This window comes from Corythoichthys intestinalis, chromosome 22 (genome assembly GCF_030265065.1).
Source record: "Corythoichthys intestinalis isolate RoL2023-P3 chromosome 22, ASM3026506v1, whole genome shotgun sequence".
In the NCBI taxonomy this organism is placed as follows: domain Eukaryota; kingdom Metazoa; phylum Chordata; class Actinopteri; order Syngnathiformes; family Syngnathidae; genus Corythoichthys; species Corythoichthys intestinalis.
In genome coordinates this window covers 9210573-9234874 of record NC_080416.1, presented here as the reverse complement: position 1 = coordinate 9234874, position 24302 = coordinate 9210573, and the positions used below count along the sequence as shown (strand labels likewise).

The 24302-nt window shown below is 39.0% G+C and overlaps 1 protein-coding gene and 1 long non-coding RNA gene across 2 annotated transcripts in view; one reads left to right on the top strand and one right to left on the bottom strand.

The window, feature by feature from the left end:
- LOC130910339 (uncharacterized) overlaps positions 1–24302 on the bottom strand; it is a 116157-nt gene that overhangs the window by 44077 nt on the left and 47778 nt on the right. The window lies entirely within an intron of this gene.
- Positions 2057–24302, top strand: part of nedd9 (neural precursor cell expressed, developmentally down-regulated 9) — a 61982-nt gene continuing 39736 nt past the window's right edge. The window contains exon 1 of the mRNA XM_057827545.1: positions 2057–2234. Within this exon, the coding sequence (XP_057683528.1) occupies positions 2223–2234 (12 nt within the window). The 5' untranslated portion in view covers positions 2057–2222. The remainder of the gene's footprint in view (positions 2235–24302) is intronic.

Below are 24302 nucleotides of genomic sequence, written 5' to 3'. Positions count from 1 at the left end.
CTACTTTTTTCCCTTATTTTGAATCCTGCAGCATATAGTCCAGTGCGGCTTATTTGTTGATTTTTTTGGGTTAATAGGTAAAAATTCATTCGACAGTAGCATAACTGCTTATAACAGATGCCATTTAGTGTCATCTGTCATAAGCATTCAATAATCCCCATGATAGTGTCATGTCATAATTATGATTGTCTTATGACAGTCTTATGGTACCACTGCCAAATAAAGTGTTACCAAATACCAGAACTAGCAATTATTGAAACCACTGGAACAAGAACTGAAGAAATAATTAGGACAGAACATTAATTTTAAATATAATTTACATCTGTAGCGCTGCGATGCATGCTAGGAGGCAATTTGGCCGACAACAGTGTTGACAGCAGGTGGCAGCAGAGGATGACCGTCTCCCCCAAGGGAGCAGTGATGGCCAAATGAAGCTTCTTGAAGCAATAAAGCTTTGTAGCCAATTGGTTCTAAGCTTCATGGTGGTTCATTTTGTCTTATTATGCAACTGTCAAATAAAGTGTTACTGGTTCATATCTTTTGGTGTAAATATCCCATAACACAGTGAGGATAGCTGCGGCTTATAGTCCAGTGCGGCATATCTATGAACAAATGTCGTTTACGTGTCGAATTTGGAAGGTGGCGGCTTATAGTCAGGTGTGCCTTGTATTCCGAAAATTACGGTAATAATTTCAACAATCCCGCAACTAGCCTTTCTGGCGTTCTCTTTCGACTCTCAGGCTCATGCGAAATACTGCTGCTGCGAATTTAAACTAGCTTCAAGTTGTCAACATGTCAGTGTGTCTTGTTTGGTAATATCGCCTCACATTGAACTCAACAACGACTGTCTTTGCAAATGAGGTAGACACAGTTGTTGTGTATTTTAGTGAAGAAATAGTCCAATTTCCACCTATCCTTGAAGCGTCGGCCGTAGCAGTCAACTTTTTTTTTTTTTTTAATTAATTGTCACCATTTTAGAAAATTGGAAGTCAATGGTCACACAGGGTAATGTTGCTTAGAGTGCTGATGCCTTTTAGTGGGTAAATGAAGAGCAGCATTTAGTGTGCAAGCTACTTGGTGATTTTAAATCTCTTTTGTCTGATGTTTTTACTGATTATTGTAACTGTTTCCGTTAGGGTATTTTGTGTTTGATATATGTGAATGTTTCTTTGTGCTTAGGCCTCTCTTGTAAAAGAGATATTAATCTCAATGAGACTGCCTGATAAAATAAAGATAAAATAAAAATAAATAAAATACTTCATATGCTGGTAGAAGTACTTCTGACCAATTTATTAAGTCTGTGTGCGGGCCAGACGTTATTGATTTTTGTGACAGAAGCTGGGGGCCGGATGAAATTTGACCACGGGCCGCATTTGGCCCCCGGGCCGGACTTTGGACATGTCTGGTTTAGAGGCAGTGTTGTCCACAAAATAAGTTTTTTCTTTTTCATTTTTATTTAACTTTTTTACATTTTTTAAACAGCAAAGAGAAAAGATGGTAAATATTTTTTTTTGAATGATTGAAAAAAATGAAACATTCTCTTTACTTTTGTTATTTTTAATTTGCAGTTTTCTATTGTTTTTATTTTTATACTTATAAACTAAAAAAAAAAAAACTTTCTTTACATCTTTTTTTTATATATGTGTACTTTTTTAAACAAATCTTTTTGGGGTGTGGTAGTCCTCATTCTTTCAATAAGCACGACAGAATTTATTTGTATTTAAGTGAATTAAATTTTTGTGAACAACATAATTTACAGCACATGATTTACTTTCACGGACCACACAATGTGGCGTGCTGGATTTGGCCCACAGCGTTGAGTTTGATACTATAGTGCATTAAACAATAAACCAATCAAATTGATCCAAATCTTTTAGAAACGCCACTGTGTTCAAACGAATGCTTTTCATTGAAATGTCTGCAATATTTTTGCTATTTTTTCCCCAAAGATTTGGTAGTGACGTCAGCGCAAAAAGAGGCGGACTCAGTATTTCATCTTGGCCAATCAGCGCCACGTATGCAAACGAGGGCATTTCGTCAGAGTCGCAGAGGAGCAGCGGTGAAGTCCAGGCTATCAGTCCGAGTCTCGAGGCGCTCTAGTCGGCGACTTTCTCCGTCTCGGCGGCTCCGGATGGCTGCTTAACCAGCACGCAAGTCCCCTTTCTTTCCCTCAAAAGCGGATATTTCTCATCTGATTTGGAATCTTCTCGAGGAGCAGCATCATGAAATATAAAGTAAGTGACTCGAAATAACGGAGCCGCGGGTGTCAGAAACTGGGGTGCGATGTCGGAAGAATAGCTGCGGGCGTTGAACAACTTTTACACCGGGTTTCAACTTTTGCAGGAAAATGCATCGAATCCGAGTGAAATAATCGTGTAAGATTAAAAACATGCTGTCACGTAAGCTTGTTGGACGTCTGCTTGATACGTGACTTGTCCTTTTTTTTTTCAACCATGTCGCCGCTATTTTCAACAGCAGGGGCGTAAATAGGGAGAACATGTTACTTGCTTCCCTGCGCAACAACCCACCCCGCCCCCCCAGACAAACGTTGATATTTGGTAATACTTTTAGAAAATACACACATATAAAAGTACAATACGTTATAACACCACTGATTTTTTTTTTTTTTACAATCATACTTTACCAGCAAATGCACTGTTAATAAAAACTAGATTTACTTGACTTAAAATGAATAAAAAAAGAAATAGTCACTAAAGCAAGACTCTTAAGTTGAACTCATTGTCTGCCATTGACAAGGCTCGACGTCCAATTCATTTAAACCAGGAACACTGGCTGTAAAGTACAACACTTGAAGCAATGAGGTGGGTTTTCAGTGTCATTGAAGTGGAAAACTTATTTAAATTCAGCCTTTAAGTTAAATGAGTTCCCCATAAAGGATTAACATATTTATTTAACAAAAAAAAAAGATCTAATTAAAAAGCATTGCTTTACTAATATACTTAAGTCAATATACTTACTTAAGTCAATATACTTAAGTTTACAATTTCACATGTAAACGCTCAAAGGTCAGCAACACGCCTTCTCCAATCATTGCCAATTTCCAAAGAATTGTTTGTTACGACTATAAAATAATCCTGAGCTACATTTAGGGCTGCCACAAATGATTATTTAGATTGTCGACTAATCACGATTATTTTTTTTTCACAGTTGACTTATCAATTTTTATAAAAAATCTCTTGTTGTTTACTGTTTTATTACTCTGGGCATAATGTTTTAGCTGGAAATGTGCATTGGAACTGAAAAAAAACTATGTAGTGAGAAAATGTGAACTATGACTACTACATAACTATGTAATTAACTTAAACTCTGTTCAAGATAACTCAAGAATAATTAAAGGGATTTAAAATTTTGCATTGAATTTGGCTGATTGGCGGAAGTCAGCTCTCTCAAGAGTCTCGAGCAGCCCTCCCACTTGAAATGGATTGGACGTCCATTGCCGTCAAAGATAGCCAATGAGTTCATCTATTTTTTTGTCTGCAGTATATCCAGAGGTGGGAAGAGTAGCCAAAAATTTCACTCAAGAAAGAGTAGAGTTACTTCAAAATAATACCAAGTGAAAGTGAAAGTAGTCATCCTAAAAATGTACTCAAGTACAAGTAAAAAAAAAAGTCTTTAGTGAAAAGAATACTTGAGTAATGAGTAAGATTGTCAAAAACTGCTTCAAATTTTGGATTTTTTTTTTTTTTTAATAATAGTATTTTTTTCTCAGCAAAGTTATCTATATGAACTGTTATTATACTGTACAATAACCCTCGACATAACCACATTAGGCCAAAGAAATCAGCGAGAGAGAGAAAAAATACAGAAATGAAGCATCATTCATCCAAAGAGCATGACTGCCCTCTTGTGGAGAAAATAGTTCCTAGTTTGAATAGTGAATAGTTCCTTCATAGTTCCTATTATGAAATTAAAAGGATCATATCTCTGGTTTTCTGTGGTCAATCAGTGCCAAATCAAAACTGGGAGAGAAGTTAAAATCCACGCTTTCGAGTCATGTTGAAGGCAGCACTCTATGTCAAATACTTACATTTTTACGGTTCTTTAAAGACGCCACGTGATTAAACAGGCCGGTGTAATCATAGAACGGCAAGCTTGAGTCTGATTGGTATAATGGAGTCATGTGATTATTGTTATGACGTCTCATTGGTGAAACTTGTAGGGCTACTCTTGGCATCGCTGGCAAAAAAAAATTTAAAAAGTAAAATCTAATATGGGGAATAAAAAGGAAAAATGTAACAACCAGTGTAGCCCAAAGTAGCAGAGTAAAAGTCGCATTTCTTCTTCACAAATTTACTCAAGTAAAGGTAAAAAATACATTTTTCTCAAAAAGTTACCCAAAGTTACGCATTACGACCTACTTCTGAGTATATCTGGACTTCGTGCACCGATTGATTTTTTATTTAAACTATTTACAGGGCACTCATTGAGCCCATTTGCTGCCATTGACGGCGCTAGACGTCGAATCCATTTTTACCTCCCATTCAGCCTCCGAGTAGCGTCCCCAATGGCAGCCAATGAGTTTAGATTCATCTTTTGAAAATTACGTTTGATGATGCATATTTGATGAAATGGAAAATTGTCAGATTAATCTAATGTGATCATATAGATTAATCTCACAAATTCACATTTGTGACTCGGAGTGGGAACCTCTTGGTACCTCATGATACGATACGATTTGCGATACAAAGCTCACGATAACGATGATCTGACGATATGGCGATACAACGATTATCGATACATGGGTCAGGAAATCATTCTAGAATACTCTATAAACAACTAATAAACAGAAAAACAAGCTTCTGCTGTGAATTGGAATGAGTTTATCACTAGTGGACGTCCAATCCATTTGAACTGGGAGGGTGGCAGCGAATGAACATTCGTTCATTCGCTGCCATCCCTCCCACTTCAAACGGATTGAACGTCTATGGCCGTCAGTGGCAGCCAATGCCATGGCGATGAGTTAATTTTGGGCTATTTAAGGTCATTTACCTGTTGATTTTCAGTTACTTCCTGTTGATTTGGGGGTATTTTACAGGTCACTTCCTGTTTATTTTGAGTTACAGAACAGGAAGTGACCTGGGAATCACCCTAATGAATAGGCAGTGACTCAAACTCAACAGGAAATGACCTCAAAATACCCTGAAAAATCGGACAGAATGACTGTGAATGCTCTGGTTTCGAATGAACGAACGTTCCCAGTCTAAATGGATTTGGTGTTGTGCACCGTCAATGCAGCCTTAAGAGTTGACTGAAACACTATTTTGGTGGAAGATTTTGGTAGCAACTTGTTGGTTCCTTTTAATTTTTTTGTTTTGTTTTGTTTTTGTTTGTTTTAGACATTGACACCTTTTTAAAACGATATCTCAATTCTTGGCAGGAGAATATCGATAACTTTTTGTGATACAAAGTATCACGATATATTACCATTTCGATATTTTGTCACACCGCTATTTGTGACGCATATTTGATTTGACCATTTTATCATTTAACTGTAAAAAAAAACGCAAAACCTGATAAAAATTTTGAAAAATGGCAAAACAGCAAAAAAAGCAGCGGAAAACATGGAAACTGTCAAATTCTGGCTGTTTGAAATAACAATAATACTCTAAAGTATGCATGTGCCAGGATGAGATTCTGACGGTTATGATAATCTTAAACAAAAATTTCACGGTATTGCAATTACAGCTCTAAAATGTGTTACTTTGAGATATCTGAGTTGAAAAAAAAAAAAAACTTTATTCCAATGAACATGATTTTTATTTATTATACTCTCGTAGCTGGTGGGAAACATTCATGACAGTGTTTACTAACCTTTAATTTTGTATGAATGCAAAATCATATCGGAGGTATTGCCTCCTCGAGAGCCACCCTCCACAAACATGTCGGTTGGCCCACTTCCTCTAAGCCGCAGCCGTCTGTAACTTTTCTGGAGCCGAAGTATTCCCATACCGGCGATTCAGTTTTCTTCGATGGGGGAAAAAGTTCAGGAGCTTCACCTCCTGCAGCCATCATGTAGCACAGCTGACTCACTGACACTGAGCAACAACTGGTGAGGGAGGGTTGAGGGATTCCTCCCTGCATTTTGAGATATGAACGGCTAATACCGTAGGGACCGTATGACGGAAAATTTTAGCGGTTTTGAAACCGTGACGCTTTCATACCGCGGTGTACCTTGAAACAGCTAATTGGCACATGTCTACTCTAACGTAGGTTTTTTCATTGTATTAAACTGATTGACAGCGCAGTCAAAATGGATTGGATGTTTATCTCCGTCAATGGCACTGAAAACCCAATTCAATGCTTCCAAGTGTTGTACTTCCACGCCATAACATTTCATGACGCAAAACCCGACTCGGGTTTGATCATCCGAACACTATGTTCGGTTCACACAAAAGCCTCCGTTTTCCTGCGGTCGTATTCGCCGCTGGTCTTCATTAGATGAGCTCACGGGCTCGCCGCGCTCTCCTCGGAATCCATGTGAAACGTCGGGATGATTCAGAGGCTTTCAAGGACGGGGGGGCTGCGCCGTTGCGGGTTGTTTTCTCAACTTGCTGTTTGTCAAGTTGCTCAGCGTCGGGCCCACTCCGTCTTAAGGGGGCCGTGCTTGCCGACTGACTCATCGCTCTGTTAAATATATACTTCGGTTTCAGCCTGTGATCTTTGCAAGAGTGGTTTGGATATTTATGAATCGGGTGGTGAGATCCAGGAAGGAAATCGACATAGTCTGATAGTTAGCTCACTTGAAATGGTGGCTAGGTTTTTTTTTTGTTTGTCTTTTAAGATAGCGAGGCGGTTTCCTCAAATGGTGACCTAGGGTGTTGAGTTACTCAATTGCTAACCGCGGCATGCATTTATTTGAAGTAGGCATCAAGTCAAGAGGCTTGTTTTTAAAAGACGTTACTATTAGCATGTTTTGCTGATACCGATCCAATACCAAGATTTTTAGACTAGTAAAAATAATGCAAAAGAATAATGTTTTTTTTTTCTTTAATAAACTGAGCTCTGCTGGTACCTCCTCAAGAATATTACACAATGCTTTGTTTCTATCATTAGTTGCTAAAGAGTAGTAGTCTCCCTTAATAGACATATTTGCCTAGTGGTTTGATTTACAGCAGCCGAAAAGCATGATGATACTGAAAACACGCAATTACTGGATCGGATTTGATCTTGTGACCAAATACTAAGGGTGTAACGGTGCACAAAAATCTCAGTTTGGTACGTATCTCGGTTTTGAGGTCACGGTTCGGTTCATTTTCGGTACAGTAAGAAAACAAAATGCAAAATATAAATGTGCTAGTTGTTTATTACACACTTTTGTGCTTTCAACAATAGGAACATTAGCCTATGCAAAGCTAGAATTCTGATCAAAAAGTAGCAGGTATATAAAGATAATCCAACAATAATTTGTCTTTCAGACCCCGCGTATTGGTCAGCTTTCTTTCTGAAAGAAAGAAGAAAAAAAGAAGTCCTGTGCTAAAGAGAAAAGCAATCCCAATGACAAAGATTTTAACATGTATTTTACAAATGAAATGCCTCTATGAATATTTTTTTTTTCTTATGAACGGTTTTCAAAAGCTTTATTGGTGGATTTTCTCAAGTTAAAGCACCACACAGAAATTAATTTAATTGTGTAAGCAGGATCTGTGTATTATTCTTATTATTTAAATACCGTTGTTTTAGCTCATTTCAATTTATATTATTTAAATGGGCTATTATTTATTTTATTATGTGTTTATATTTTACAAATGTGATGTAGTATTCATTTATATTGTATATTTTGTGTAACTTTAGTTCCTATGTGAATATTAGTTCCTACTTGTCTTGTTGTGGTAGGAGGGTTTTGTATTGAACACGGGGCCGTGTTGGTTATTATTATAGCAGAGAAGACAACAGTAAATCAACAAAGACAAGTTAACTGTGCCGCGATCTACCACTCAAGAGATCTGATGGACTCAAAAAGTGGGTTACGATTGCATATTAGTTTGAAAATCGACCGGATCCACCGTATTTTTACACGAGTGACTTCCAGTCTGCCCGATCCTAGCTACCGGTAGTAGTATTGACGCAGGAGCGTCCCGTCTCGCGTCAAATAATAAACTCTGCCGTTCTTTTCGCGTGCGTCGTGTTGAGCTGCTTCTGGGACACGTCTAACACGCGGCCGCACTGCGACTTGTGTGCATTGGCTGATTGACTTTAACGCCCGCGTTTCACTGCGTTCTCGCGGCGGCCACGTTGTCGTTGATGTTTCTGGGTTATACTGTCCTACCATGTTGGTCCTCATTATAGTAGAGAAGACGGAGTTAAAAAGAAACTGTGACTCGATCGACTCACAGCCTCGAAAAGAAAGGGTTACATTACGTCAGAAACTCGTTCGGTACGCCTCCGTTCCGAACCTAGCACCACGTACTGAAACGGTTCAATACAAATACATGTACCGTTACACCCTTATACATTAGCGTAATTTCGCGTAATTTCCCCATTTTTCTACTTTCTGGTCTTTCAACAATTGTGATATATTTTAGCATCTCCAGCTAAGTGTTCGTCTCGGATACAGACCAGTCCTCATTTCCGATCGCTCTGCTTCTAAAGGCTTCCGGTAACAGCAGAAACGCGAACACTGACGTCACAAACATGCGCGGAAAAGACGGTTGGGTCTGAAATTTTGGAATTCTTGGGATTATAAATGGACATAAACCACCACTTCTGTACGGAATAGAATCTTGAGCAGAATGGGCTTCATCGGGTTAGAATTTTTTAAATGTAGTGCTAACAGTGAGCTTTTGAATTCCAATCAGTCTTTTAATCAGATGTAAACGTCGTCAGTGTTTATATAGCAAAGTTATTAGTAGAGTTAATTTTTAGACCAACTGAGGTTCGTCTATCGTTGTCATTGGCAGCCAATGAGTTACAAAGACAGTGATTGGTCGAAAAACGATTTTTAGTCTAGATTTTCAACACAATGCACAACTAATGCCCATTTTCAACCAGACTTGATTACCAACGTGAGAGCAATCTCATACATCTTCCTTACGACATTCCCGAGCGAGTGCGCCGTCCTGGAATGTTCTCATTCTCCCATGAAGCTCCTTCAACCTCTCTCGTCCCATCCCCTCCCCCCATCACCAAACATTTTGCCCTTTGGTCGCCCCCCACAACTTCCTCTCCTTTTCATTTGACGCAGCCCCTTTTCAACATCGAGGATTCTCCTCCCACTCGCAACAATGTCTGCTTCGCCCTCCTCTAGCTCCCTTTACCCTTGGACCGGTGCCTGGAAGCTGAACGCGTCAAAAAAAAAAAAAAAAAAATTGAAACAGTGAGAAAAACACACATTCTGGCCATTTAATCGCTGCGGTTGCAAAGCTATTTCGGCAACTGTGACATCAGCTGTAAAAGAGGCACGGGTGGAATTTTTCCACCGGAACGATCTGAACTCGGGAAAGTAGCACAGGTGTCGCGCTCTGTTGAAATCCGCCGACGTCGCTGGAGATCAGAGAGCGTGCGTACAGCTCCATGGAAGGGATTTACAAGTATTAACTCACTGGCTGCCGTTGATGTTGATAGATGAACCAGAGTTGTTTGAAAAATCAACTCCTTTTACATTGATGTACAATAACTTTGGCATATACAGTGCCTTGCAAAAGTATTCGGCCCCCTTGAATCTTGCAACCTTTCGCCACATTTCAGGCTTCAAACATAAAGATATGAAATTTAATTTTTTTGTCAAGAATCAGCAACAAGTGGGACACAATCGTGAAGTGGAACAACATTTATTGGATAATTTAAACTTTTTTAACAAATAAAAAACTGAAAAGTGGGGCGTGCAATATTATTCGGCCCCTTTACTTTCAGTGCAGCAAACTCACTCCAGAAGTTCAGTGAGGATCTCTGAATGATCCAATGTTGTCCTAAATGACCGATGATGATAAATAGAATCCACCTGTGTGTAATCAAGTCTCCGTATAAATGCACCTGCTCTGTGATAGTCTCAGGGTTCTGTTTAAAGTGCAGAGAGCATTATGAAAACCAAGGAACACACCAGGCAGGTCCGAGATACTGTTGTGGAGAAGTTTAAAGCCGGATTTGGATACAAAAAGATTTCCCAAGCTTTAAACATCTCAAGGAGCACTGTGCAAGCCATCATATTGAAATGGAAGGAGCATCAGACCACTGCAAATCTACCAAGACCCGGCCGTCCTTCCAAACTTTCTTCTCAAACAAGGAGAAAACTGATCAGAGATGCAGCCAAGAGGCCCATGATCACTCTGGATGAACTGCAGAGATCTACAGCTGAGGTGGGAGAGTCTGTCCATAGGACAACAATCAGTCGTACACTGCACAAATCTGGCCTTTATGGAAGAGTGGCAAGAAGAAAGCCATTTCTCAAAGATATCCATAAAAAGTCTCGTTTAAAGTTTGCCACAAGCCACCTGGGAGACACACCAAACATGTGGAAGAAGGTGCTCTGGTCAGATGAAACCAAAATTGAACTTTTTGGCCACAATGCTAAACGATATGTTTGGCGTAAAAGCAACACAGCTCATCACCCTGAACACACCATCCCCACTGTCAAACATGGTGGTGGCAGCATCATGGTTTGGGCCTGCTTTTCATCAGCAGGGACAGGGAAGATGGTTAAAATTGACGGGAATATGGATGCAGCCAAATACAGGAACATTCTGGAAGAAAACCTGTTGGTATCTGCACAAGACCTGAGACTGGGATGGAGATTTATCTTCCAACAGGACAATGATCCAAAACATAAAGCCTAATCTACAATGGAATGGTTCAAAAATAAACGTATCCAGGTGTTAGAATGGCCAAGTCAAAGTCCAGACCTGAATCCAATCGAGAATCTGTGGAAAGAGCTGAAGACTGCTCTTCACAAACACTCTCCATCCAACCTCACTGAGCTCGAGCTGTTTTGCAAGGAAGAATGGGCAAGAATGTCAGTCTCTCGATGTGCAAAACTGATAAAAACATACCCCAAGCGACTTGCAGCTGTAATTGGAGCAAAAGGTGGCGCTACAAAGTATTAACGCAAGGGGGCCGAATAATATTGCACGCCCCACTTTTCAGTTTTTTATTTGTTAAAAAAGTTTAAATTATCCAATAAATTTTGTTCCACTTCACGATTGTGTCCCACTTGTTGTTGATTCTTGACAAAAAACTAAAATTTTATATCTTTAAGTTTGAAGCCTGAAATGTGGCGAAAGGTTGCAAGGTTCAAGGGGGCCGAATACTTTTGCAAGGCACTGTAAACACTTTAAAGACTCAAGCTAAGGAAACAGATCAACAACCTTGCAACTGTTCAATCAACTTACATGTTATTTGATCAATTGCCATTGACAGCGATAGACATTCAATCCATTTTGACTGTTCGTTCATGTATTGGAAGGTTTATTGCAGTCAATATCTAGGAATTTAGTAAATAACCAGTGTTGCACCGATACTAGCATCGGACGGGACCCCGATACGGCACTAAAATGCAGGTATCGGTGAGTACTAAGAAATAATGCACCCATGCCGCACAAGATGTTCACGTCAAGCTTCCAAACACCGGTTGTCCTTCCAAGATGGCCGCCGATTACAAACACCGCCAAAGAAGCATTAATGAACTTTTTTTTTGTAAGATAAAAAATGATAGCGTCAAGTCCTGTGGTGTTTTGAACCAAGAAGAGAAGTATTTATCCTGCTCATTTAGCAGTCATAACTTCCATTTTAGAACCTGTACTTTAAATTGTGTATAAATGTACTCGTTAAATGATAATATCAATCAGGATGTGTTTATGAACAATGACATTCACATGAAAATTTATAACGATGTTTGCTTTGTTATACAGTCAGGTAGGCATGTGCCGGTATGATATTCTGACGGTATGATAACCTTAAGCCAAAATATCACGATATAACGGTATTGCAATTACAGCTCTAAAAACTGTTACTTTGCGATATCTTGGTTTAAAAAAAAAAAAAAAAAACATTGAACAGGATTTTTATTTTTCAAAACATATTTGCAAATTGGAGCATAGGTATAATGTTAAGTTAAAATAAATTCTAAAAAATAACAAAATATTTTAAATGAAATTAAAATAAATGCAGTCCTTTTGGTGAGCCTACAGCCACAGCTCAACAGTATTACCATCAGAACAAAAATAATTGAATTATTTGCCATAAAAAACATATGTGTATGACTCGTATTATGTTTACATTATACACACACTCTCTTTCCCAACACAGACAGTTGCCAGAGAGGAAAAAAAAAACACGTTTTACCACCGCTAGACACACTAAACACGCTGGAGTTAACTCTCGTAGCTGATGGGAAACTTTCATGACAGTGTTTACTAACTTTCAATTTTGGATAAATGCAAAATCATATTGGAGGTATCGCCTCCTCGGCAGCCACCCTCCGCAAACATGTTTTATATGTCGATTGGCCCTCCTCCTGTAAGCCGGGGCCGTCTGTAACTTTTCTGTAGCCAAAGTATTCCCATACCGGCAATTTCATTTTTTTCGATAGGGGGAAATAGTTTCACCTCCTCCAGTCATCGTGTACCACAGCTGACTGACTGACACTGAGCAACAACCGGTGGGGGAGGGCTGAGCCTTACAGCTGCAAGCAAGGGATTTCTCCATGTATTTTTAGGACATAAAAAATAGCTAATACCTTAGGGACGGTATGATGGAAAATTTATGCAGTTTGGAAACCTTGATGTTTTCAGACCACGTATACCTTGAAACCGATAATTGGCACATGCCTATTATAAGGTGGTAAAATAGGGAAAAGTAGGCTAGCGAACTTAGCAAAAGTGATTAGCACATGCGCTGAGCTAATGTACTAATGTGGTATAATGGTATTAGCACCATTTTTATTGTTTCAGAAAGGTTTTTGACCAAGTCATGATAGTAATTATTTTACATTCAAGTGAGTATGCAGTAATTCAGTATTTAAAAAAAATATATATAAATATTGTATTATTATTTTTCTTTTTAAACGTGGTATTGGTACAGTATCAGCATTAGCCAATAACACACAGCCAGATATCGGAATCAGTCTCTGAAGCAAAAAATGCTATCCAGTGGTGTTTTCGTCAACGATGACGATAACGAAAATATTTCATCAACGAACAATTTTTTCATGACGACGACCTGACGATGACGAGCTAAAAACGTGTTTTGGGAGACTAAAACATAACAACAAATGACGATGACAGATGAAAATTTGCCATAGTTTCAGTCATAAGTTCACAATGTGTGACATTTTCTTATCGTATGTGTAGTTAGCTCGAATCGAAGCAGTGTTTGGTCGTGTCACTCATGTGACGTGTTGGGTGAGTAAGCGTGTGTCCACTCTATGCTTCCTTTGTGAAATACATGTGTCAGGTGCACCTTGGTAAGTTTTGTTTTCTTATCTTGGCTAGATATGCTATGTTGCTTTAGACTTTAAAAGTCTGTGCTTAGTGATCATCACGCATGAAATGTAACTTGCAGCGTAGCATAGCATTCGCGTTAGCACAGTGTTCGCATTAGCATCTTCCGTGGTGAGTGTCGTCTTTAACTCTTGGAAAACGTTATACATACAGTTCATCACCATGGCAGGCGAGTTTAATTCATTGAAAACAATGGACTGTTTTCCTGCTAAATGGGTATTATCATTACGAAGATTGTGATATCTTTGTACACTCTACAATTATGTGCTCATTTGTCAATGTTCATTCGAAATTGTTTTATTATTCATGGACTAAAATGTTGACGTTTACAGATGAAAACATTTTAAGTAATTATCGACTTGAACTGGACTAAATTTGAGTTTTCGTCAACTAAAACTAGACAAAGACTAACACATTTTGAAATTACTAATATATGACTAATAAGTATTTTCGTTCAAAAGACTAAGACGAAAATTATAAGGGCTGCCAAAAACAACGCTGATGCTATGGGTGTAACAAAATTAGTAACGTGTAGTGTGGCTTTAATAACAAAATGGCAGTGCGCAAGGTTCTGTTCTATTTCTACGTCTGACTTTATGGGTGGTAAAAATGATCGAGCAAACACACTCCCTTAAAGAATGCCAACAATTTTCAGGGTCATCCCTCAAGATGGTGAACCCCTTGTCACCCCCCCGGGGGCCGTTGACCCTCAATGTGGGAAGACGGAAGTGGGACAGCTGAGAAAAGTTATTAATACCAGCGCAAAAGTTAGTTCATGCTTTGAAATCCGCAAAGTGGTATTTTTAAGACTGTTCTAGCAACAATAGGTTGGATTTATTTTCAAACGCATTGGCTACCCCTCTTTTCATCCCCTTTGGGGTGGGACAGAAGTAGTTTTGGGGGCATTTTTCTCCCTGCGCAATCTTAGCCTAGCGTGAAATCGCAAAGACATTGCAGTGAATTTCCATCTCATTGCTAATTCCAATATGTAAAACCATCCAATATGGTCCTGCAGTGATATAATGATGATTTCAGATCTTGGCTCCTCCCTCCCTGGAAGGATTAGTTGGTGTCTCCAGGGTCTCACGAGATGCACCCATTTGGCCTTGGCACAATGCTACATTTAGAAATGCTAACAAATCCGGGGTGAGCTCTCACTACAAAATCCCTTTCTGAAGCAGAATTCAGTGTTTGGAACTCAACAAAATGCTAAAAATTGGTGTGACCAAGCATCACATCCGTGAGTATTCACTTGAGGGACACTCTCGTTCCCTGCTGCTTTTAAAGGGAACCACGGATAGAAAGACTTGTCGTTCTTAAAAGATCAACGTAAGTATGAGGTAAAATAACGACATTAATTCCCTTCTTGATGTTTTTGTTTTTATACAATTTCTGAAATTAGTTTAACTAGTAGGTCGCCATTGTTGTCGATGTCGCAGGGCGGTGACGTCACTAGACTACGCTGCCGAGCTTCCAGAGTATGACTAGCGACATAAACATGTCATATGTTCAGTCCTTTCAATTTGAACTTGAGAGGAACATCAATGAGCAGGACAGCACTGTCGATATTTCACAAAACGAGCAGCAAAAGCAAACTGAACAGGAAAGACTGGATGAGACGAGACGAGAGTAGGACAAAACCGGTGTTCTGCCAAAATGTGCTATACTGGTGAAACGTAATACAAGAGGCAAATTTGACCTCCAAAGTACTACCGTACAGTTATTTTGTTTAGGTGCATACAGGCAGAACATAGTAAAGATGCTTTAAGAAGATACTTAAACGTTGTAATATCAAATAAGGGTGGTTTAAATACGCTACGTGACTAATGTGGTCAACAGATCAACAATCTGCTTTAAAACTACCACAAGAAAACACAATGCTTAAAAGTAAGGGAGGAAAATACATGCAAAAAGCGTTTTGAGGCAATGAAAAGGTAATAAAAGACTCAATAAAACCACAACTAGTAAGTACTCACCACTTTTAACCAATGTGCGCATGTGTTGGACGTCCCGCCGCGTAAAAAACTAAGGCAAGCAACGAAGGGATCGAGAATACAAACTGTCAAATGGTAGCAAGTCAATATCTCGGCAACCTGCCTAGGATCGGTTTAAATACACTGCTGATGAGCTGGAATTAGATGCAAGAATTCATCCCACAGCTCTGCAACAAAACAATCTGACCAGCAACAGAATGTGATAAAATCATGCCAGTCGTCAGACTAGCTTAGCTAGCTAGCTAGCACAGCTATTCTCCCATTCCAGGCCAACAACATCATCAACAAAGCGCCCTGCGTAGATCACAACATATACAAAATATTATAGCTTTTAAATAAATGGCAATATTTTATGTTTCTAATAACATATTTTAGTAAAAGAGAACAATTGTGGCTTATTAGAGCCTACAAGTCTTCAAGTCTTCAGAGTTTAAAAACGTCTTGCGCTCACGCAGCAGTTCTTCAGATTCATGGAAATAGAAGTGCTTTTAAAACGTAGCTCGGACTCTTAATTATATAGTTGGTGCTTAAAAACTCTCATAAACGATAAGGCCAGTGGGTCGTGAGTGGCTAGGTTTGCTTGAAGTACTGTAGGAGACGGGAAGCGCTGCAGGGTAGGGAGTTGTGACAGCGGGGTCATGTCAAGATAACAAGTGGTTCATGTGACAGTAAAGAAATAAAATGAGTGTAATGAGTAGAATAGGTTAAAAGGACTTAAAGGAGCATTTCTTTAAACTAAGAGATTTCACAATCACTTCCTGTGAGGTAATAAAACATCAGTTACAGTCATGGCCTGCCCACGTAGTAGTCATAATAATGTTGGTTTACTCCAAAAGTGGTTTGAGTTTGTAAGCAAATGACATCATTCTAGTGTAGAATGTTAACTCATTTGTTGCTATTGAGGGCGAATAATGACCAATACGTTTCAACTAGTGAGGGGCCGGATGATAGTGAAACAGGGAAAAAACGAGGGTGGATCAGGGGAAAAAAAACGAACAAAATGTGGTTATTTTTTGAATGTGTAACCGCTAACAAAATGTAAATTTGAACCAAAAACGTTTCAGTAAGGTGTCCCAATTCCTTGAGTGGAAAAGGGAAAACAAGTGTGTGTAAAAGGGGGGGGGGGGGAGTTTCACAACAGGTGCCCTGATTCCTTTAGTGGAAAATTGAATACGGGAGGGTGGATGAGGTTGAAAAAAACAAACAAAATGTGTTTACTTCATAAAGGTGTAACTACTAAAGAAATAGTGACTTAAAATGAAAGACTTTCACTACTGTCACTTGTTTCGATTGGTGGAAAAGGGAAAACAAAGATAGTGGATGAGAAGAAAAAAACCAAAATGTATTCATGTATTGTGAAGGTACTACGTATTACAAATGATGAGTTTGAATCCAAAATCTTTAACTGTTGGTGCTTCGTTTTCTTAGGTGGTAAAGGGAAAACAAGAGGGTGGATGAGGGGGAAAAAAACAAGCAATGTTTTTACTGTCTAAAGATGTAACCACTTATAATTTGGCATGTGCCGGTATGAGATTTTGACAGTATGAGAACCTTGAGCAAAAATACCGCGGTTTCACGGTGTCACGGTATTGCAATTATAGCTCTAAAATGTGTTATTTTGAGATGTATAGGTTAAAAAAATGTTTTTCCATTCCATTTTTTTTTATTTTTCACATTTTTTAATTTATATTTTTAAAATTTAAATTTTATATTTATTTTATTCATATTATAATTGGAACATCAACATGAACATAATGTTAAAATAAAAAATAACTGAAATATTTTAAATAAAACTGAAATAAATAAAACTATATCATATATAAATATTCTAAACCCACAGCCACAGCTCAAGTTGCTAAACATTAGGAAAAAAATAATTATTTTCCATAAAAAAGTAAAAACAGTTCTAAATAAAACTTTTTTAGAAAAAATAGCGTGTGTGTATGACTCGTATCATTGTGGAAAAGCGCTATATAAGTATAACACCATTTACCATTTACACATTAAACACACCCTCTCTTAACACAGATAGTCGCCAGAGAGAAAAAAACACCACAGGCTGTATTGATGAAATTGTTATTTTGAACAGATGTTTACCATAGTGGAGGACTTTACAAAAGCACGCTAATGGAGAGAAAACTAGTTAGCCCTCTTAGCATGCTAACTAGCCACGTATCGCTAGACACACGAAACCTGCTGGAGTGAACTCTCGTAGCTGGTGGGAAACGTTCATGACAGCGTTTACGTACCTTAAATTTTGTGTAAAGTAACGAATGATGGTCACGTAAATGTGAAATCATGTTGGAGGTGTTGCCTGCACGTCGGCTGTCCTTCCTCCTCTAAGCCGCGGCTGTCTGTTTCTTTTCAGTAGCCAAAATACTCCCATACTAGACTAACTTTTTTGAGGGGGTTTTAAAAAAGCTCAGGTGTAGTTTTAAAAGTGACAGCAGTGTCACCGACATACAGTAGAGAGCAACAACCAGGGAGGGTGTTTGGGACATAAAATAGCTTATACTGTACGACGGTATGACGGAATATTTTAGTGGTTTTGAAATCATATCACGGTAAACCTTGAAACCGGTAACCGGCACATGCCTACTTATAATGAGTTTGTATTAAAACGGTTTCTCTCTTGGAGTCCTTATTCCTTTGGTGAAAAAGGGAAAATAAGAGGGTAAATAAGGTTAAAAAACAAACAAACAAAATGTGTTTACTTTTTAAAGGTTTAACCACTAAAAAATCACAAGTTTAAATGAAAAGCTTTCACTATTGGCGCCCTGCTTCCTTACGTAGAAACAAGAGGATTGATGAGGTGAAACAAAACAAGCCTTCGACGACAGCCCTCTCAGTCAAAATGCATCCGACGTCTATCGCCGACAATGGCAGCTAATGAGATTGTGTTTGAAGGAGACGGCCTTACTGTACAAAAATAGATAAACTAATCTAAGTTACGTCTGCCCAAAATGTCATCTCAGTTTGCTTACAGGCAGTCAATGGCAGTAATCACAAGGCTGGAATGAGCTATTGATTTATAATCGACTCTTTCAAAGCACATCATCGCTGTGGGACTATTCTAACTTTAATTACAACTTTGCACATAAAGGTTCGCAGTCTACGAAGCGGGGAGGTTAGATAATGTTTAATTCCGTTGGCGCTGGACATTGATGTTGTGTTTTCCGTCCCACGTACGTATGTAATTACACTTGAACGCAACCACTGGCAGAAGTTACAAAGAGGCTGTAATCGGGGGTAAACCTTCTTGTAAAAGGTCCAAAAAGAAGAAATGACTACGTACTCCGGGCACGGAACCACTTCTCATGAGTTTTTCCTACCCAGAACCCTTCACACGGCCCATTTATCTGAACTGGCTTTCACCCGCGGCAGGCCCGGCTCTGAGGAACGACTGGTAAAAGTCATCAGGTCCTCATTATAGTCATTACCATAATTATTTTCTATATATAACCATGCCAAACGAGGCCACATGAGTGTGCTGCTTTTCCCATTCCGCAATGTTACAGTGGCGTATTCTCGCAGATGGAGTGGAGCAAGTTTTAGGGTGTTTATTTGTTGGAAAAAGGGGATTTTGAGCATTTCTGAGCTATTTACGATCCACCCTAACAGAATTTAACCTCACACAGAGCCAACTGCCAGCGAAAGGTGGAGTTCTTTCAACAGGCCGTGAAGTTACGTAAGGCCCGTTTTATTTTGGGATTGGTCAGTGAGTGAGTGAGAGGTTTACACAGTCTAGAGACCAGACGTCGATGGAAAAAAGCACGCGTGAGTCACTGCTGTCTGTGTGCGTAGAAGGGGGATTTAAAGGGGGCCAGACAGCTGGATCTTTAGGTTGTCTATAGTGATCCAGGTGCAGACAGTTCCGCTTTACGCTGTTGCATGCGTTCAAGCGGTGAAAACATGCGAGAACAGATGTTGAAAGGGCTAGCAAAGATTTAAGAGACTGGAGATTCTGTCTTTTAAAATTGTAGGGTTAATCCAATTTTTTACTATCAGAAACAGAAATGAATAAATCTAAGGTAAGCGATATATCGCTACTTTTTTCCCCTAATTTTGAATCCTTCGGCTTATAGTCCAGTGCAGCTTATTTGTTGATTTATTTGGGTTAATAGTAGGAGTGGGAACCTCTTGTTACCTCACGACACGATATGCGATACGGAGCTCACGATAAGGCTACAAAAAACTAATAAACAGAAAAACAAGCTTCTGCTGCGAATTGGAATGAGTTTATCACTCGTAGACGTCCAATCCATTTGAACTGGGAGGGTGGCAGCGAATGAACATTGGTTCATTTGCTGCCAACCCTCCCACTTCAAACGAATTGAACATCTATGGCCGTCAGTGACAGCCAATGCCAGGCAATGAAGTAATTTTGGCCCATTTAAGGTCATTTACCTGTTGATTTTCAGTTACTTTCTATTGATTAGGGGGTATTTTATGGGTCAATTCCTGTTTATGTTGAGTTACAGAACAGGAAGGACTCAAACTCAACAGGAAATGACATGTAAATGTCCTAAAATGACCAGCAAGTGACCTGTAAATTAAGCTTGAGAACGATAAACCGATACGACCAGATATTTGGTTTTACAACTGAGAGATACAGCTATATTGATGGTAAACTTACCATTCGACAGTAATTAGCCATTAAATATTCAATTAACCGATAGTAGAGATAGAATTCGGCTATCGCGAGCACAAGAATCGGCTTCTAATGCCTAGTTCAATGCATTGTTTAATATGATAATAATTTAGCTTTTACCTCACATGCTGCGCTTGTGTCATTCACCACACAGTGCACTTAGATTGTGACCGCCGTCGTGGTTGCCTCAACTTCACGTTTATTTCGGCGGAACCGCTAGTAGTCGCCGTCATTACCCGATCGTCACGGGCGTGTCATAACAACGCGAGAGTAACCACTGTAACGCACGCTCCGTAGCGTTTTCTTCACAGCCCAAAACGAAACTAGTAGTGGCAAAGAAGCAACATGCTAAAACAATGGACAGTTTGCGCACCACGCCAGCGACGTGCAGCGATTGATTTTCAACGCACCCCGGAAAACAAAAGTCGGACTTTGAAGTGACGAAGGTAGCCAGATCTGTTCGCATGGGACAGAGCTAGTATGAAGCGGTACAGAGATGGTGAGTTTTTAACCCTAGAAAATAACCCGCTACAATGGTGGAAAGGGCGGCATATTGTTTCCACGAAACGCAGTCTACTTAAACATGAACATGTGGATCAGTTGATCTTCCTCAAGAAAAATCTGCCCTTCAAAAAAGATATAGACAGTGATGAGGAATGAAAAAAATGTGGAAGCACAGGCATAAGTGAATGACTTTGCTGTGTATAAGGTTAAAGTAATGATTATAGACCTGTTTTTCTAAAATGCCATGTTTTTATTCCCCCAGTTATACCAGTGGTAAAGCATAATTTATTATTTATTCATGATAACACTAGCAGGTTTGATTATTTTTTTTCTAGAGCTGCTGCATATAATTAATGTTTTTTGCTTGTAAGACGTTTACGTTGAAAGTTTGCACTTAAATTACTTACCTATTGTGTTCAAAACACCAGGAAATACAGTAATTAAATTACTGCACTTTATTGTTGTCTGTCACTGGAGTTTTATTTTATTATCAATCCCATCCAACAAAATAACGGTCATATAGTAAGCTTTGTTTTTTTTTCATAAAAAAATAAAACATAACATTGGTATGACATTTTGTTGTTTAATTTAATCTAAAGTTGCACTGATACCGATACCAGTATCGGCAGGGGGCGCCGATCCGACCCGAATTGGTGGTATCGGTATCGACGAGTACCAACATTTAGGGCGCCGATACCATCTACTGGCATCACTTTAGCGCAAATGAGCTGTCCTCCCCACGTGAGCCAATTTCCCAAATCCCGATGCATGACATCTGTATGTCTTTGTCTCAAAATTACCAAACGAAAATAACACCTTCCTCTTCAATATTAAGGATGTTCACTACAACGCATATCTGCGATGTTACGATGCTTTTCTAACATGGCATTCACAAACGATTAGCATGCTTATGCTAACGTTAGCTGTAGTAGCGCCGATGGGATCAGAAAGGTTAAGACCGTGAGAGACTAAGCAAACTCATGGTTTCATGATGAACAATGAGTGGCAAATTAAGAGCGCCGTACTTCAAACTCGTCCTGTTTATGAAAGTCGATTGTCATATTATTCTGGTGTTGTGCAGTCATGAGCAGAAGTGACTTCTGTGGCAAGAAAACACTCAAACGGCGAAGCGCGCACAATAGATATCATCAGATAGCAACCTAGATGTCCTATGGTAGATCCCATGCCAACTCTCGCGCACACACACTAGATATCATCAAATAGCAACCTAGATGTGCTACATTAGATCCCATGCCATTAGCTGCATGAGCCCAGAGCGACGCGTAGTCCATATAGACCCTACTCACCTACGTCACAAAATGGGCGTGTCGCTGTTTCCGGCCGCCATATTGTACCTCTTTTTCAGACCTATTCCCATTGTTTTCTATTAGTCGAGCAAGTTATAGAGCAATTCATGGAAGCCCCGGTGTTATCTGACGCTGTAAACTCATTGGATCCGTTGCATAAAAGGCGTTACGTGGAAAAGCTTCAGTTTATCCATTCGCCAGATCCGTATTTGATGCCTAAATCGATGTTTTTCGACCCGCTGGCTTCGCCTGACATCTGATACCCACACAAAATCAGCCTATTCTCACGAAAGTTTGAAAAACTTTAAGAGCTTGGAGGCTTATAAATGCTACGTTGCTGGTTAGGTGAAACACGTCCTCGTACACGAAAATTCGGCAGGAATCTTGTGCTCGGAAGGTGAGTTACGAAATTTTCAATTGAAAATCTTTTGTTCTTGCTAACATCCACTGTCAAGTCTAATGTATTTCATGTCATTTGTCAATGGAGCTAGGGCTTTTAATGTTTATATGGTTTAGCGATAGCACTAACTACATACATACGTGTATGTTGTCGGCGATTAGCCTAGCAATGATCTTAATTGTGGTTGTCAGCCCGAAACCCTCTAAATATATATTAAATGCATCTTACCAGATATAAAATGACTACTACATAATCTGTGGTAGTCGTTTGGAGCCCATTTGTCTCGTCGAATTGCAGCAGTCAATCGCGGCCTCCTCTTCGTGTCTCTCGGAATACGGTAAAAATTCAAGTCTCTCCGTCTATCTTCTCTGTTTTTGCAACCGACCGCCACACACGACTTCACCATTTTGAGTATTAATGTTGACGAGCAGTAAAACGTGCAATAATAGGAAGAATTTACGAAGCGCTAATGCATTTCTATGGCGAGTATGCGGACATCATGGCGCGGGGGCGTGGCTGTGACGTCACGTGAGTAGGGTCTATACTACATTGACGAATTAGAAACCGCCATGACTGAACGGAAGTTAAGCAGGCCAAATCAATCCATACCAGTGAATATAGATAATGCTGCAAATACTGTTAATTCAGCACATGTTACAGATGGACTCGGACCACAAATAGGATGTTTTGCTTATATGGTAAATATAGCTGCTAAGAGAGCTGCAGCACTCAACAGTGTGCCCCACTTTACAAACAGTAAAGATTGTTCTCAGCACTTACAGTATATACAAAATTTCATCAGATCAGTAAGAAGTAAGCACATATATATTATGCACTAAAATGCTTGTTTATATGATGGCACTGTTATTTTTGCTTGTTAGCAAAATAAATAAATAAATAAATAAATAATAATAATAACAGTTGTATTTTCTGTTTCAGAGCATTAAATGCATTGAATTGTATCGAAAATCGTACCGAACCGTGACTTAACTGTATCGTTGCATCCCTTATATGTACACACACACACACATATATATATATATATATATGTTTTTTTTTTTTTTGCAAACAGAGTGGTATCGGAGTGGTATCGGTATCGGCCAATACTGCACAGCCAGGTATCGGTATTGGGCCAAAAAATGGTATCGGTGCAACACTAATTTAATATTTAATCTTTTTTTATGTGTTTAAAATACTGTATGAACACACACAACAAATGTTTACTATCGTATCATTTTCACTCTGTATCGAACCGTATCATTCTTAAATTGTATCGAATCATATCGAATCGCTCGTCCTTAAACATGTATCGTTTTTTTAATCGAATTGTAACCTGTATATCTAGATACATATCGAATCGGCTTCATGCCAGAGATTCCCAACCCTACTGTAAAGGCCCTGAAAATCGGACAGAATGACTGTGAATGCTCTGGTTTCCAATGAACAAACGTTTCCAGTCTAAATGGATTGGGCATCAATCACCGTCAATGCAGCCTTAAAGTTAACTGAGACACTATTATGGTGGAAGATTTTGGTAGCAACTTGTTGGTTCCTTATATATATTTTTTTAAACATTGACACCTTTTTAAAACGATATCTCAATTCTCGGCATGAGTATGTCGATAACCGGGGCGTCATAAGACTGCCATAAGACCGTCATGACACTATCATGGGCATTAATGAATGCTTATGACAGATGTCATTAAGTATCATCCAGAAAATTATGTCACTAACTCCATTTATGTCCAGCTCAGATCTTTTACATCCATTCAAAAGTGAGATCATTTGTCGGATGACACAAAATGACATGTTATAAGCATTCATTAATGCTCATGATAGTGTCATGTCATAATTATGATGGTTTTATGACAGTTTTATGGTCCCACTGTCAAATAAAGTGTTACCAAATACCGTAGCTAGCAATTAATGAAACAACTGGAACAGTAACTGAAGAAACAATTAGCACAGAACATGAATTTATGATTGGTATTTACA